Source organism: Cynocephalus volans, chromosome 8 (assembly GCF_027409185.1).
Source record: "Cynocephalus volans isolate mCynVol1 chromosome 8, mCynVol1.pri, whole genome shotgun sequence".
NCBI lineage: Eukaryota > Metazoa > Chordata > Mammalia > Dermoptera > Cynocephalidae > Cynocephalus > Cynocephalus volans.
The window spans coordinates 37,328,338-37,346,033 of NC_084467.1; the positions used below are offsets into that span (position 1 = coordinate 37,328,338).

Genomic DNA, 17,696 nt, shown 5'->3' on the forward strand with positions numbered 1-17,696 from the left:
TCTGCTCCTTATTCTCTTTTTTCTTAGTATAAAGTAGAAAGGGATCTAATCTTGATCCTTTTAAGCTGTTCATTTATATGACTGGTTTTTTAAAATGTGGGTCAGACTAGCTTTTAACATCATGTTCTTCTATTGTTTTCATGGAGTATTCAAAAATATAGTGGCTTACTTTCTTTAATGTCCTGGTTGTTCTCACCCCACCTTTTACCTGAACCTTCCTTTTCCCTCTACTGCCTCTCTCTGTGCAGCCCAATCTGGACTGTATTTCCGACAGTTTGTTTTCAGTGAGGGGCTTTGTTCTGGAAGGGAATATTGAACAATGAAAGAATCCTATACTGGTTATCAATATAATAACTTAATTCTAAACTCATCCTTTCTGCCTATCCTGTGCAAATGTATCTGGACACTTAAAAACTTTTTCCTTTGACAGCTGGCATATTAACTTTTGTCATTAGAGAGCAATGGAGAGATTTTTGCTTCCTGTTACAGGGTGCTTATTCAGCAGGCCCTTGCAGAACCCAGTTCCTCAATGCCAGCTTCCGAAGTGCAAGTGAGCTCTGAGGCCAGCAGCTTCCCTCAGCACCCCACATGAGTGATTTTGTAGCAGAATGACATCTCCCATGAACAGCTTTCCTAGGTACTCTAGAGGGCAGATTTCAAGCATGTTCCCCCAGAAAGCACCTCAGCAACTGCTCTGACATTCAAGTAAGCAGCAATTGAGCCCTTTTTAACATGGTCTGGATCTCAGCCCCTGGGAATGGTGGTGGGGGAATAAGGGTCTTTTCCTTGGTTGCTCTTAGTCCCACGGGTAGTGACTGCTACTTACAAGTATTTCTATATTCTTTAAAGTTCTCTTTATTTCTTACTTGGCAATCCCTTATCACTCCAATCCTGCTATAGTTAATGAATCTTTACATTCACTTTCCCTGTTCAAACTACAATGGTCCTGATTGGTCCAGTCAGACCCTTCATATCTTATCCCCAAATCCCTCTATTTACCACTTATTGCATTATAGAAAACCCCTCCCAATTTCTAGCTGCTATTCTCAAATACGCCAAGCTTTCCAGAAAAACTGTTGGCTCTTTTGGGATTCTTGAGGCTGTTAGGTGACCCTGTTGCTTCCCTTTGATTCCTCTTGCACAAATGCTGAAACTACCAAGGTCATGTAGATTTTGGTAGTTTGTCCCTATCTACTTTAGGCTTTTACTGGGATAATTTACTTTGTTTTGTCACAGATGATATCCGTGGATTTTTTTTGTCCCTCAATTCTAATCGCTTTGTTTTCTTCCTGGTTTTAAAATTTTGAAACCATCTGACTTACAAAAATGTTGCAAAAATAATACAAAGAATTCCTGTACAACTTTCATTTAGACTGTCACATTAATGTTTTACCACATTTGCTCCAATATTATCTCTAATTTTTTTCCTGAACCATCTGAAGAACTTGGTGTCATTTACCCTCCAATATTTAATTATGTATTTCCTTAAAGGGACATTCTGTTACATAATCATACTATAATTATAAAAAAATTAGGAAATTAACATTAATAAATAGTAGTTATTATCTAACCTATAATCCTTACTCAAATTGTCCCACTGATGTCTTTACCAAAAGAAATTTAAAAAAACAATTATTTTGCCCTCATGTAATATTTAAATTATAATTTATTTTTTCGCAGCTGGCTAGTACAGGGATCTAACCCTGTACCTTGGTGTTATCAGCACTATGCTCTAACCAACTCAGCTAACTGGCCAGCCCCTTCATGCAATCTAGGTTCACATGTTGTCTTTGGTTGTCATATCTCTTTAGTTTTTTTTTTTTGTCTTTTAAAGAAAATGTAATTTTATAATATTAATTTTACATTCTAGGATAGTACTGCGGAGCAGCTGGGAGGGAGAGGGAGAGGGGAAAGGAGAAGGACATGGGATGGAAGGAATAGGAGGGATGGGATTGAGGCCCATGGCATACCCTTCATTCCCACATGGGAGACCGGGGGGCTTCCAGCAGTGGCTTGGTCATTGCTGGGCTGGGTGTAGATGTCGAGGGGGTGTGTGTCAAAAGCCCTTGCCCCCCACCATCCCAGCTCAGGAACTTGGGGCCCTTCTCGCTGCAGCTTGTAGTTGTCACTGGGCTGGTTGCACCTGTGGGATGGGGGTGGGGTGGCCAAGGCCTCCCCCCACAGGATTTGGTTACAGGTGTTGTGGGGGAATTGCTGAGGTCCCCTGCCCTCCCACCTTTCTGGGTTGGTAGCCCAGCGGACTTCTGGTCCTTCTAGGTGTTATAGGTGTTCTTTGGTGAAATGAGACCTTTACTAGTTAATATGAAACTTTATCTCTGGTTGCGGGTACCTTTTTTCTTTCATTTCTGTGTTGGATTATTTGCCTGTTCCCACCATTTAAACTCTGCACTGGAACTAATTTGTTGTCCTTTGCTTACTTCTAAATTGGGGGAACTTCCTGTGGGGACCAGTACTTGAGCTCTGTGGTTGAGCTAAATTGCTGCTTTGCTGCTGATTCCCTAGGGAAAGCTTTTTGTGCAGCTCAGGTTTTAATGGTTGACTTTATAGGTACTTCCAGCTCGCAAGAGAGCTGGTGCACCTGTATTGTGTAGAAACTCTGGTCTGCGCCTGAGCCTTTTCTTCAGACTGCACCCCATGCAATTCTATATTCCTGACCAGTCTTCTCTGAAGGGTCCTTCAATGATTGGGGGGCATATCAGCTGTCCTTGCTGTGCCCCAGTGTTCTCCTGGTGGGCCCATCTCCCCCACCATCTGTGCTACAAACACTTCCCATGGGATGGGCCATATGCTGGTCCCTCGTGATGACTCACCGGCCTCTGAGTAGCTCCTTTTTTTCAGTTGTGGCTCCTCGCTCCTATGTTGGCCCATGGGAACCCTATTAGTGGTCTTGCTGTCTTGGGGGCCACCAAGGCCCTCTTCTCCCCTGCCGCCTCCAAGCAACTTCATCAGAAGGGCACAGCTGCGGCTTTTGCCGGCTCCTGCTCTGTGCACTCAGAAGCTCCGGTCTGGATGCGGCAGGGGCTCAAAATTACCAGAATGGTTTTTTCTTTCTTTTATTGAGGCTTTTCCCATCTTCCGGCACTACGTACGTCTCTCCTCCTCTCCCCCTGAGCTCTAGTGGTCCCAGCTTGGCTGTTGTTGCTTTTTTATAGTTGTAAATTGGTTGATTTATGGGAGTGAGTGATGCTGGGGACCATCTATTCCACCATCTTGACCAGAAGCCTCTTTAGTTTTTTTTAATCTAGAACTTCCTTTTCATGACTTTAACATTTTTGAACACTACAAGCAGTTCTTCTGCAATTCTTTTGTAGAAACCTCGATTTGGGTTTGTCTGATGTTTCCTCATGATTAGATACAGGCTATGCATTTTTGGAAGGAATTTCACAGAGGTGATAGTGTGGAAAACCTACTGTAAACTTATCAAGAGGCTTATGATATCTACTTGCACCACTACTAGTTGTTTAAATCTTTTTCTGATAAATTTAAAATGTACATTCAGTGTAATGCCCATATACTAAGTATACCATTCCATGAGTTTTGCAAAATGCTTATTCCTCCCCAACCACTATAAAGACAAAATATTTCCATCAACCAGAAAGTTCCCTCATGCTCTTTCCATAGTTAATCCCTATCCCACACAGGCAACTGGTTTGTTCTGATTTCCTTCCCACCACAGATGACCTGTTCTGCAATATCGTATATAGTTTTCTGTAAAGTCCCAAGGATTTTCATGTGACCTGCAAATACTAAGTTTTACTTCCTCTTTTTAAACTGTATAAATTTCATTCTTTTTCTTGCCTTATTGTACTTGCTAGGACCTCCAATACAGTACTGAATGTAAGTGGTGACAGTAAATATCCTAATATTGCTCCTAATATTAAAGGGAGCTCTGCTTTTATTGGAGAATTTGAGGAGATTCCAAAGGTATGGCTACACTGCTGCCATCCTCTCAGAATCCCTTCTCTCCCTGAATTTTTTAATTCTCAGGTTTCAAACACATTCAAGTCTCCATTGTAGAAAATTCTACCCTTACACCTGATTTTTCCCTTCTCCAAAGAGTAGTGTACCACTCATCACCAACTAACTCTCTCTAACCCTTTCTACCAAGACTGTCACTTTTGAAAGGTCACCCCAAGACCAAATTCAAAGCTCTCTCCCACATTTAATAACAGCTACCCTTTAAAAACCTATGCGTCTACCAGCCAACTGCCAATAAATAAATAATTAAATAAAAAATAAATAAAAACCTGTGTGTCAAGGTCTGTGCTAAATATTTCACATATATTATTCAACACATGTGATCTTTACTCCTTACTACAATATATACATTACTATACCTAACAACTTAGGGGCAATTACTATTTTTTAACCACTCAGGGACAATTAGGGCTATTTAACTTGCCCAAGGTAACAAAACAGAACTGTTAATTATATTAAACTATTATTTTAAAACAAAAAAATATAGAAAACCTACTATAAACAAACAGATCCCAAAACACCTTTAGTTTGTAATTTTTCTCTATTTCTTGATATACCCTTTTCTTTTTCAACTAATCACTTCTCAGTCCCCTTTATTGCTATTCCACAGGTTCTGCTCTAGGCCTCCTCCCTTCTTACAAATATACTACTCTCCCTGGATGTTTCTATCCATCCACAAACCTCAACTATTATCTCTATTTCAAAGTGCACATATCTAGATCTCACCCATCTCTTTGGCACCAAGAATTCATTATCTTCTGCCAATTCAGCTCTTTGTGTTTTCCGTATTCAAGTTAATTACAAATTATTCAAGTCACTTAGAACAGAAATGTCATTTTTTACTCTTCCTTCTCTTATTATACCTCAGTTCCAATCCTTTAAGATTTAGCTAGCCTCCAAAACAAGGTCTTTTACAACCTAAATGTCTGTCAACAGGAAAATGGATAAATCTAGTATATTCACACAACAGAATATTTACTACACAGTAGTGAAAAAGATCTAGAGTGGGGTTTCTCAATTATGGCACTAGTGACCTTTTGGGCTGGTTAACCTTTGTTATGGGGCTGTCCAGTGCATTGTAGGTGTTTAGCAACATCCCTGATCTCTATATACTAGACTAGATGCCAGTAACACCATCCCCAGTTGTAACAACCAAAATGTCTCCAGATACTGTCAGACATTCCCTGGGGGGCAAACCTGCCCCTGGTTGAGAACTGCTGAGCTAGATCTATATGTATCAACACACATAAACCTCAAACCATTTTACACAAATAAAAGAGAATTACCATATGGACTATTTATATAAAGGTCGAAAACACTACAGAATATTTATGGATACATACACACATACTAAAAGTTTATCAAAAACACTGAAATGAAAACGGTAATTACCTCTGGGGGGAAGGGAGGAGAATAGGATTAGGAAAGCTTTAACTACATTTGTTACATCTTGCCTCTTTTCTAAAAGAATGGTTGATCCAGAGCTTATTTGGCAAAATGTTGCTACTTCACAAACCTGGGTGATGTGTATACTTTTTAAAACATAAATTTTATGGTGTATGTTAAAGATGTGCATACTTGATAGTTTTTCTCCATACTTTTGTGTACACTTAAAATATTTCATAAAAATATAAATGCAAAATTAATTTGCCCTTATTGGTTGTCTTCAGGTTTGATTTGATAGCAAATTTCCCTTTAAACCACTTAAGCAAGTAAAGACAATGCTACCTTAACATTTTTCTTCCTGTTGTCAATTTATTTCCTACTGGGAATGCCACAGGACTGATAATAGAGCTTCTAATCAAACTATGCTAATCAGTAGTATATAATACCTAGATTAAAATGTACTCTAACATACTTCCACTTTACTTCACACTGTTCCTTTTTTGTTGTTACAATCTTCTCTTTTTAGGGCTGGCCCGTGGCTCACTTGGGAGAGTGTGGTGCTAACACCAAGGCCACGGGTTCGGATCCCTATATAGGGATGGCTGGTTACCTCACTTGGGAAAGCGTGGTCCTAACAACACCAAGTCAAGGGTTAAGATCCCCTTACTGGTCATCTTAAAAAAAAAAAAAAAAAAAAAAAAAAAAAATCTCTTTTTTACCAAAGCACATTAAAAAACAAAATTGTTGATGATTCAAATAAACTTGTTTTCTATGTGATTGGCTGGCTGTGGTTATAAGATGTACTTTAAATATTTCATGTCAGATATAAATTATGTTATAATCGCTGTGGGTTTATTTAATTATGTAGAAAAAGTATAAAAAGAAACTTGTTTTAAAATAGGAATATAATTAAACTGTTTTTGTTGCTAATGCTGTTGTTGCTGATTTCTAGAACATTCTAGACAAATATTCAATATGTAATGGCAGTACAGACCTTTCTATGAATAAAGTTTTGAAGGACAGTCATCTGGGTGTAGGAATTCACATTAATACATAACATTTAAATCAAGGACTCCAGGACATTCCCTAGACTTGGGAAAGAAAAGCTAATGTCTAACTTTGACTCCTCTTTAGCTGACTTTATTACCAAGTTTAAATGACTGTAACAGAGGTAACTGATTAATCCATTGTGTTACTTAACAATAACTACAGCTGCACTACCCAATATGATAGCTACTAGCCACATGTGGTTGTTGAGCACTGAGAATGTGTGTGGGCTTCATTATATTAAGATGTGCTATAAACAAAGAATATACAGAGAATTCTGAAGACCTAGTACAAAAAATAACATAAATTATCTTGATAATTTAAATATATTGATTACATGTTAAAATATTTTGTAAAATATTAAAATAAAAAAGGTACTCTATATAGGCAACAGATAAACTACTCCCAACTGCATGTTTATAACTTGTCACAATTATTTCATATAATAGAGAACAAAGTCAAAAGAAAAAACCTCTTACCGTAGTCGGAGGAAGACAATTTAACACGCAAGACTACATTTTTACCTAATTGTATTTGAATACTAAACTTTATAAAACTTAAGGGAAATTAGGATTTTTTTTTAATTCCAAAGGCATAAAGATAAAAATGTATTAAGATTTGCTAAAAATTACACAGAAACTGTGGTCACTGTCTTCAAACTCATCAACTTAACTCCTTTCCTCTAAAAGCAATACAAATCTAAACTTAGGAATTCCCTTTTCTGTAATTTTTGAAACGTTCTCATGACTAGCAGGGTCTTGTATTTAAGACATTACTTGCTGGTTTTTAACCACACATCTAAAGCTTCATACTTACAAAGTCTTCCTCTTCAAACTGCAACTTTTCCACCTTGTCTTCTTTCTTTTCTTCCCTAATCTCCATAGGTGGCTTTTCCTGAAAGGCACAGCCTTTCCGGGAGTGAAAGCTGCCATTCCAGTGGCGATGGTTCCCTGTGCCACCTCCACTACGCTGGCTCATGCCATCATGACCTCGGGAAGAGCCATGCCAACCAGATATGTTCCCTGTGATTCCAGCATATGACCCCTTAGAGACACCAGAGTCCACAGAATCATGGCGGAACAGGGAGGGCTGGTGCCAGGAATCTAGAATAGTAAGGAAAAGTAACACATTAGATTGCTTGCTTCCTGGAAATTTAGGAACAATCAGGCTAGATGCTTCCTGATCTGGTTTATGGCACTGCCAAAAGACCTTCAGGGAATCTTTTCAATAAAAAGTCCACACAAATCACAAAATACATCTCTTCTTTGTGAGGTTAATATTTAAATGAATTCTTCAACCAAATAAACAATTCATGAGAACACAAAAATGTTAGACCTAGAAAGCCAATGTGGGTTGGGTAATGACTATTAGAGGATCTAATTGAGACCTATGCTCACAAATGATCCTATTTCAAAATTACGGACATGTATCCCTGGCCTGGGCTTGCCTGAGTAGGTTAAATATAGTCATGAAAGTTGGACATGGCTCACCTCCTGTAATTCGTAGGGGTCCATTGTTAAAAAAGCCATCAGAAGAATTATGTCGACGACGGCTTACTCCAAATCTACCTTCTCCTCGGGGTAGGTGCTCTCCGTGTTTTTCGAAGGTGGCAGTAGGTGACTAGGACGATAAAGTATAGAGAAGCAAACAGATAAATAAATATTAATCCCTTTCAATATCTTATTAGGTTTTGCATCAGGCTTTCAAAAACAAGTAATAATGGTGGCAGAAACCCTGATTATGAGCATATGAACCCTCAGGGTACCAAAGGCTGCTGAGTTAATTTAGAGAAGTCCAAGGTTACATATTTGATCATTAATTCACTTCCTTTATCCCTGAAGGAAAGAAAAGGCAGACACTTCATTTGTTTGCATGAGGAGAGAGAGGAAAAAAAAAAAAAACCCCTGTTAATATCCATAAAGAATAAGCCCCAAAACTTTAACACTTAAAATATTAATCTTGCAATATGAGAAGAAAATCAAGATGTTTGCCTTAAAAATAATTTTAAGCAACTTTATTATTTCTGTAAGTTATTTTAGAATTGGAGAGAAAGCAATGATTTAAATATCACCTTGGGGGCTAGCCAGGTTAGCTCAGTTGGTTAGAGCATAGTGCTGATAACACCAAGGTCCAGGGTTTGATCCCTGTACTGGCTAGTCACCAATAATAATAATAATAATAAAAATAAAACAGTTAATAAAATAAACAAACATCACCTTGGTGGGCCAAACATTTCTTAATACTTATAATACCACCATTTTGGCAACATCCCCATTTTACTCATTTACACACAAGGAAAGAGGTAGTAAGAGTAAGTCTTTGAGGTTATACAACTGAAAGGAAGCAGTTTGAGAAACATTATTATAGATGAACTCTAATATCCCTTCCTATTCCAAAGAATTTTATTCTATGGCAGTTTTTAGACTTAAATGATAGAGACCAAAGTCTGCAAAGCCATGAAAATTATGGATATGTCTGACAAGGGCTTATAGGAAAACTCTATGTAAGGGCATAGACATTTTTACAACTATTTTCTTACTATTAATACCCTCAATAGTTGGTATTGTCTTTTTTATTTTACCCATTGTAGTAGGTTACACAAATTTTCTCCTCTGTTTTCTTCTAAAAGCTTTATGGTTTTACCTTTTCAATTTAGATTATGATCCACTTGAAGTTAATTTTTGTGTATGATGTAAAGTAAAGGTTGAGGTCCTTTTATGTACAGAAACTCAGTTGTTCTAGCACCATTTGTCAAAAACCAAAAGCTATTGTTTCCTCACTGAATTACCTTGCACTTTAGTTAAAAATCAGCTGACTATATATATGTACAGGCCTGTTTTTAACTCTCAATTCTGTTCCATTCCTTTTTATTTATGTGTCTATCCTTACTGCCAAAACCACACAATTTTGCTTACTGTAGCTTTACTAGAAATACTGAAATAATATCATCTAATTCTTTTTACTTAGTTCATTGTGCTAAAATAACTACTCTTTGCAGATATAAAATCTATATACTTCTGAAAGTGTTTTTCTGGATTCCATACCCAGTCCCTCTAGCCCACCACCCACAAGCCTTAGGTCCGATTAGACCAATTATGAGATCTTGGGAAATTCACAAAGACAATTCAAAATCAAGTTTAGAGCAAAAGGTTGTAGATGTAGATGAGACTAAAAGCATTTTCAAAAAAACTCACATTGAAAAATAGGGAAGGGCTGGCTGCTCAGCTCAGCTGGTTAGAGCATGATGCTGATTAACACTAAGGTCCAGGGTTGGATCCCTGTACCGGTCAGGCAAAAAATAAAAATAAAAATAAAAACATGGAAAGTAGGCCATTTTTTTTGAGACTACCTATCAATTTTGTTCCTCCATTATTTGGCAAAATGTGAAGGACTTTTAAGTTTACAAGTTTCCCAAAGGCTTCGACAATAACTTAGGTTGTTCTGTGTACTGTGACTAGGTCTGCTTTAATCTATATGAACTGGTTGCTGCGTTTGTCTTTACTGCTAATGCAACACACATTTCTCCCCTGAAATCATAAAGTAAATTAATGCCTCTAACATAGAATTTATAGGATTTAATCTGAGATCCATGTAGTAGTTGCAAAATCACTGTCTATCTCTCCTTCTTCCTCTTCCTCATCTACAACTACGGACAAATGTGCATTCATTCCAAAGGTCCTTTTACTCAAGGCCATTTCACCTCTGCACCTTTGTCCTCAACAATAGGTTAGCAGGTATGCTTTATTTCCAAAATGTGCTACAGCTAATATGGCAAACCTTGTATGTGCCATGTAATGAGGAAAGCCTAGGATGTAATGAAAAAAATGAGACACTTGGCAGTAATAAGGTACACACTGATGTGGACAGCCTAACTGCTTATATTCTACATTAAAAGAAAGTTAATAAAGGGGCCGGCCCGTGGCTCACTCGGTAGAGTGCAGTGCTGATAACACCAAGGCCACGGGTTCGGATCCTATATAGGGATGGCCGGTTTGCTCACTGGCTGAGCGTGGTACTGACAACACCAAGCCAAGGGTTGAGATCCCCTTACCGGTCATCTTAAAAAAAAAAAAAAAAAAAAGAAAGTTAATAAATCTATGAAAATATGTTTTAAATCCTGAGGCAAGGTTGAATACATAAAAAAACACCCAGACTGTAAAACAAAGGCCATAGGCCAGCTAGGGATGAAAAGAACTGGTATTTGGGTAGTTACCATAGGAATAGAGAATAGTACCTTAGCTGACTGTGGTGTTGAGAAATTTAGCCAAGCAGGAACAAAGTCATGCTGCGCCATTTAGGTCCAGTGTCTCTTTTCAGCAAGGTGAGGCATCCAACCTCATGGCCAGGATCTGAAAATGAGACAACTCAAATCACTTATGCTTGCAAGAATCTGATACCAATGTGTAAAGGAACCTGTGATTAACCTAAGATCCCTATTCACAGAAAAACCTGACCACTGTGACCTCTGAGCCTCTCTATAAGACTATTTACCTGGTTCCATATCTAGGAGAAGTTCTAAACAAAAGCAACTGTCCATGAATATATGACCATGAAAAACTAACAAAAATATGACATGGGTCTGGAGGGATATAAAGAAAGCTAATGAATTCTTGAGTTACATCAGAAGAACTGGAGGAATAATCACCTACTTAAACTACATAAACTTACAAAAAGACATTAATTTGCTCCAGGTGCTTTTGGCAAAAGCAGTAGAAAAGACCTTCCTAGAAGGAAGATACAAACTCCCAAGAGCTTTTCTACTTATTTCATAATAATTTCCTCAAACACCAACTAACATTAGTTTTCCTGAGAGATCCATTGGTGTCTCCAAACCACCCCACTGATAATTTCCAAAATTAAATACATCAAAAAGCAAGAGATATTTTTCATGACACACATATATACATACAGTTTTCTTCTCAAAGTTAGACATATGGAGAATATTTACCCCAGAGTGTAACCTCTGTGGTCCTGTTTCTCAAACTCCTTGAGTCTGCCAGCTGGATTTCCCACGAGGTTTTCTTGTTAAAAGAGTGCTTAAGCAGCCTGGCCAGCAGCACGCCTTACGATGAAGCACAAAGCCAGGCTCTGTGTGGATCACTCTTTCAGTCCCCTCAAATGCTCATCTTAAACTATCTAGTTCCTGACACGTTTCCAAAAGGGGGAAGGGGGAGGGGGAAGGGGGAAGGGGAACATAAAAAGTATTTGTTACATTTAAAAAAGGGGGGAAGGGGAAAGAGCTATGTCTATGTTCACCTCATTCAACTTCCTTGAGTTATGGCACTATGATGTTGCTTAAATAGGTAATACATGGACATCTGCACAGTGAGGGCAAACACTGTTCATAACAAGGTCATAGCTAGAAAGACAGGTGGGCTCACATGTGGACAAGTAATGACATCAAGGTGACAGACCAAAAATACAATATTAAAGCGCTATAAAAGATCTTCTAAGCAATCAACTCCAGTGACAAAACATCCACATGACCAAGCCCTTAAAATACAAATCGCATTATTCTTACTCATACAACTGCTAAAAAGAGTGTGCAGATATGTATTTATATTTGTCTTAACCTCCAAATCTAAGGACCTAAGAAAACTTCTTTAAAAAAAAAAAAAGAAAATTAGACAGGAACTTGATATACTTTTCCCTCCATGGAATAGCAGCTTTCAAGGCAAATTTCTTGGTATACAGCTCCTAAATGTATATTCTATTTCTTTGGTCTTTACTATTTATAAATTCAGAGCAAAATTAAAACAAGTAGAAGACAGGGGATTAGGGGTAGTCAAGGAGAAAGATAGTTCCAAAATGCGGTTTTCTTCTCTTCAGTTTTCTGTATTTCACTTGTTCTGCCCCTTTCCCCAAACAGAATTGAGCTTCTGGAAGGTGATATGAAGAGAATCTCCTTCTTCAGTGGAGAAGTCACTTATTATTTTGGATCCATTTCCATCATTACTCAATCATTTAAAAGGTCCCACAAATCTATCGCTCTGTAAATGAAAAAACAAAATAACACATAGCATCACAAGAGACAAAATCATTGTCACATATAATTGCTAAAATGAGACACAGTCAAATGATCAATCAAATCAAGGTCCTGAGAGTCAAAACCCTTAAATCCAATTTAGACATTAATGTGTCACCACCTATAGCAACAACACAACTGGGTGTAAACCTATCACTTGAATAGAGAATTTGCTAGTTTATATAACCATTTCTCCAATTTGCTATCAAAGGTAATTCAGAAATGCAAATTAATAGGTCTTTTAGATTTAGATTTTCTCTCACAGACGAAATAGCTCGCCATAAATGGTTAAAGAAACATCTGGCTTACTGGTATATTACCAGTCATCAACTACCTAATTATTTAGTTTTATACACAGCTAGATCCTTTTTTTTTTTTTTTTTTTTTTTAAAAGATGACCGGTAAGGGGATCTTAACCCTTGACTTGGTGTCAGCACCACGCTCAGCCAATGAGCGAACCGGCCATCCGTATATGGGATCCGAACCCGGGGCCTTGGTGTTATCAGCACCGCACTCTCCCGAGTGAGCCACGGGCCGGACCCACAGCTAGATCCTTAAAACAAGACATCTGTCATAGTACTCCTCATGTACATTATGTGTTGCATAACATCGGGGACACATTCTGAGAAATGCATCATTAAGTGATTTCATCATTGCACAAACATCATACAGTGTACTTACAAAAACCTAGATGGTATATAGCCTACTACACACACCCAGCTTATTGCTCTGACCAATGTCACATATGCATTCCATCCCTGACTAAAACGATATGCAGTGCACAGCTGTATGCTTATATAGTACATATTTTAAATACCTAGCTATCAATTCAGAGATTCAAAGCTCTTGTGATCTCTAACCTGATATGCACTGAGATGACACAAAAATCTCTTTAGCAAGTTCCCAACATTCTTCCAGCAAATGTTCCTAGAAAGTTTTTTGACACAAGAGAATTTCTGCATCTGTAGGCAATTCTGGTCTACGCCAGTAAATTTTAAAGAATATTTTTCAAATATCCTACTAGGTAGCCTTGCTCACTCCAGTTGTCCAACTGACACAAACACCACATTTTCATTCCTTTACATTCCCAATCCCAAGTTTCTGTAGCAGAGTCCCAACTGAGGCAGTGATTGCAGAAGAAATATTAACTGGCAATGTTTTGCTACTGTTATGAAAGTTCTAAAGCTGCTATATATCCTTAACAACTACTTACCCATCATCCTTAATATACTATGATACTGAGGGCGTAAAGCTATATATAAGAGTGCGGACTATGTATGCATGTGCAGAGTATGTGGCGGGCAGGGGATGCATGATAAATCGGAACATTCAGCGAAAGGAAACAAATACAAGAGGATAAAAGAGGACAGATAAAAGAAATTCCTATTCTGGAAGTAAAAGACTAAAAGGAAACATGCCAAAATGCCAATAATGGTTTTATTAGGATGGTGGAATTAATGAGCATTTTATTTCATCTTCTCTATTATGTTTTTATAATGGAATTACTACTTTGCTCTGCAAATTCTTAAACTAAAGTTCTTTAGTGATGCCTTTTGGGGCTGTGGCTATTTTTATAGAATGACTAATGGGCTTTTGCTTATTACTCCAAAAATTTGAGACAGAAAAAAGCATCACTTAAAACTCTTTTAGGGCCGAGCCCGTAGCGCACTTAGGAGAGTGCGGTGCTGGGAGCGCGGCGACGCTCCCACAGCGGGTTCAGATCCTATATGGGAATGGCGGGTGCACTCACTGGCTGAGTGCCGGTCACGAAAAAGACCAAAAAAAAAAAAAAAACTCTTTTAGAACTTTTCATAAAACTAGATTGGAGGGGAAATCAAGATTCTTTTTCTGAACATTTTAATTATCAGATGTCAAGTATGAGCTCTGGACCTCAAAGAGAGGTCTGTTTTAGAGGTAGAATTTTGGGAATTGTCGGTATTTCGTAGACAATATTTAAAGTCAGATGAAGAGCTGGCCGGTTAGCTCAGTTGGTAAGAGTGCAGTGCTGTAACAACAAGGTCAAGGGTTTGGATGCCCAAATCAGCCAGCTGCCAACAACAATAGATTAAAAAATAATAATAATAAAGTCAGGGGAAGACATGAGATCCAGGGGAATATAAAGATAGAAAATCTTCCAAGTTCTGTCCATTCCATTACTTCTTTTCCATTTGTATTTGTCACTTTTCAAGGTCCAATTTCTCACCAATTATAAAAACTATAGTTTCTTAGGCACTACTTGTCTCTTCCACCATCTGCCTCAGCCTCTCCTATTGGCTGTTGTTCTCAGTTCCTAAATTCAGGATCAAATGATATCACTACTCTGGCTCAGCAATCTCTGGTTTCCCACCAACTGTAGGATTTGAATTCCTCAGTCTGACAGACAAGAAATAAGCTTTTCCTCACCCTTCAAGAATTAGCCTAAAGTCTCCTCTAATGCTCTGTCTAGAAGTAATCTACCTCTACAAAATCCTCAAAGTACTTTAACTGTGCTTTCTAGGGACTAACACTTGCTCCTTTCAGAAGTTATGTTTATATTAGCTCCCAGTAGGCCAAAATCTTGTCGTTTTTAAGAATCCTGCCTTGCCCTTCTTTGAAACACACACAGCATCATCTACCTAGCATGGTGCCTTGCATATGGTAAGGATTTAAAGGTCTGATGAAGTTTTTACAAATTATAATAAAGCAATGATGCAGAGAAATTAGAACCCTCATACATTTCTGGTGGAAATGTAAAATGGTGCAGCTGCTATGGAAATAGTTTGGCAGCTGCAAGAAGTTAAATACTGAGTTACCATATGAACCAACAATTCCACTCCTAGGTTTTATATATATATATATATATATATATATATACCTCCAAGAGAAATAAAAACATATGTCCACACAAACACCTGTACATGAATGTTCACTGCAGTTTTATTCATAATAGCCATAAAGCAGAAACAACCCAAATGCCCATCAACAGATGAATGGATAAACAAAATACTGTATATCCATACAACAGAATATCATTCATCTATAAAAAGGAATGAAATACTGATACAAGCTACAACATGGATGAACCTTGAAAACATCATCCTAAGTGAAAGCAGCTAGACACAAAATGCTGTATTTTGTATAATTTTATCTATATGAAATATCAAATCCACAGAGACAGAAAACATCAGTGATTAACAGGGGCTGAGGTAGGAGGTAACTGTGGTCTGACTGCTTAATACACAGTAGGATTCAGTTTGGAGTAATGAGAAAATCCTGGAACTAAATAGTTGTGATGGTTGCTCAACATTGTAAATGTACTCAGTCGTACACTTTTTTAAATGGTCACAATGGTGAATCTTATGTTTATTTTCCTATAATTAAAAAACAAATTATACAGCAGTTATTAAGTCAATAGAAATAGCCAACATTAAATACACTGTTTTGTTTTTGTTTTGGCAGCTGGCCAATACAGGGATCTGAACCCTTGACCTTGATGTTACAAGACCTCGTTCTAGCTGACTGAGCCTCAACATTAAATATAAACAATGTTCTACATCACCCATTCTTTTTCAGGTTTAATACATGTTTTTCCTTCCTCCCTCCAACATCCTATTAGAATCATCTGTATCTGAATACTTCATCCAACCATTCAGTCATAAATACGTTAAATATTTTACCTCTTCAAAACCTCTGACTTACTGGGCACCTCATATATGTCAGGCACTCTTAAGTACATCACAACATGATCTAATTTTATAACTTATAAAAGCTTATACTGCTTAGGAGAGGACATCTCTGTCAAGTGCCGTATCTCAATTTTTTCTACTTCAGGTTCCCTTTACATAGGGTACAATTCTACCGGTGCTCCTAATCTCAACCACTCATTTTTCTCCAGAGTTCAACAGTGTCACCAACTACTATGAAGTTCAGCCTCTTTCTACACTGGTTCCACCCAATTAACAAAACCCATACCCACTTCTCGCCCAACTTAAAAAGAAAGAGAAACAACCCTTCCTAGAGCCTGTATTCCCTCCAGGTATTTTACTCTCTTCCTTCCAGTCTTGACAAAAATGCTATAGAGGACAGTGTACCCTTGCTGTCATTTCCTCATTCCTCCATTTATTCCTGAATCCATAGAAAATTAATTTTCCCCCACAACTCTAATGAACACTGATATCTCTTTCTAATTCCAAAATATCCCCAGTAAGTTAATAGTATGACAGGAATAAATTTGCAGAGAAAAAGTTGACGAATGACTATGAAACCTTTTGTTTTTGATGAACAAAAGGTTTGCACTGAAGTAAAAATGAAGAGATTTATAGTATTCAAAATACTATGGGAACATCTATAAATTTTGTTTTTAAAGTGTTCCTAACAAAGTAAATTGTACTCTTAAAAACAAAACACCTACATCTATATACTAGGTAGGACAATATTTCTAATATGCCATCAACTGGAAAACAACAACAAAAACATTTAATTCAAATAATTTCTCCCTCTCAGATGTTGATATGCCATTTTAATTCTGTCAAAAGCATAATTTTAAGCATATCTTCAACCATGAAATTTCTATTCTACCTATAGTATATAAAATAATCAAGAAGTATTGTCTTTTTCTCTGTAACACCGCTGAAGTTTGACTCTAATAGAGATCATTCTTAGCCTATGAGAAAATCTAAAAATATGCAGTGTCTGACTTTTAACCAGTCTTGTTTAATTGTGCCTTCATACACAAAGTGCCTGTAAGCACAAAAGTAATAGATATAATTTAATCATTTGATAAGTCATCTTTGGTAAAGGCTTTTAGGCATAACCTCTAGATATTGAGAAAGTTAAGGGCTGGCCAGTTAGGTCAGTTGGTTAGAGTGCAGTGTTGGTAACACCAAGGTCAAGGGTTCGGATCCCCGTACAGGCCAGCCACCAAAAACATAAAATAAAAAGTTAATAATGGGGTAACAAAGCATTTCATAAATCAGATAGTTTACAATCTGTGTATTCCACAGAACTGAAAAAAGATGTAACCAAGTTCTCAACCAAGAAATCATTAAAAATAATTTTTGATGATGGATTGTTAAGTGATTTTTGGTAAGTAACTTTAAAAGGATTCAAAGAATTGAATGGCACTAATATAACAAGTACATAACATTTTTATAACATCCATAAAAGTGAAAAACACAAAGTTGGTCCAATACTGAACTTTTTTAATTCTAATAACTAACATTTTCCCATCACAATGGTCACCAGGCTTTATCTTTAGCTG

At 37.4% G+C, this 17,696-nt stretch overlaps 1 protein-coding gene across 6 annotated transcripts in view; it reads right to left on the reverse strand.

Moving 5' to 3' along the window:
• The window catches only part of GPBP1L1 (GC-rich promoter binding protein 1 like 1), a 54,770-nt gene that overhangs the window by 18,029 nt on the left and 19,045 nt on the right, over positions 1-17,696 (reverse strand). For 4 of the 6 annotated variants that reach the window (XM_063106492.1, XM_063106490.1, XM_063106491.1 and 1 more), the window contains 4 exons: positions 11,381-12,422; positions 10,667-10,781; positions 7,923-8,052; positions 7,249-7,535 (listed from right to left, as the gene is read on the reverse strand). In XM_063106492.1, the coding sequence (XP_062962562.1) occupies positions 7,249-7,535; positions 7,923-8,052; positions 10,667-10,726 (477 nt within the window). In that variant the 5' untranslated portion in view covers positions 10,727-10,781; positions 11,381-12,422. The remainder of the gene's footprint in view (positions 1-7,248; positions 7,536-7,922; positions 8,053-10,666; positions 10,782-11,380; positions 12,423-17,696) is intronic. The other 2 variants (XM_063106495.1, XM_063106496.1) reach the window with 2 other exon arrangements.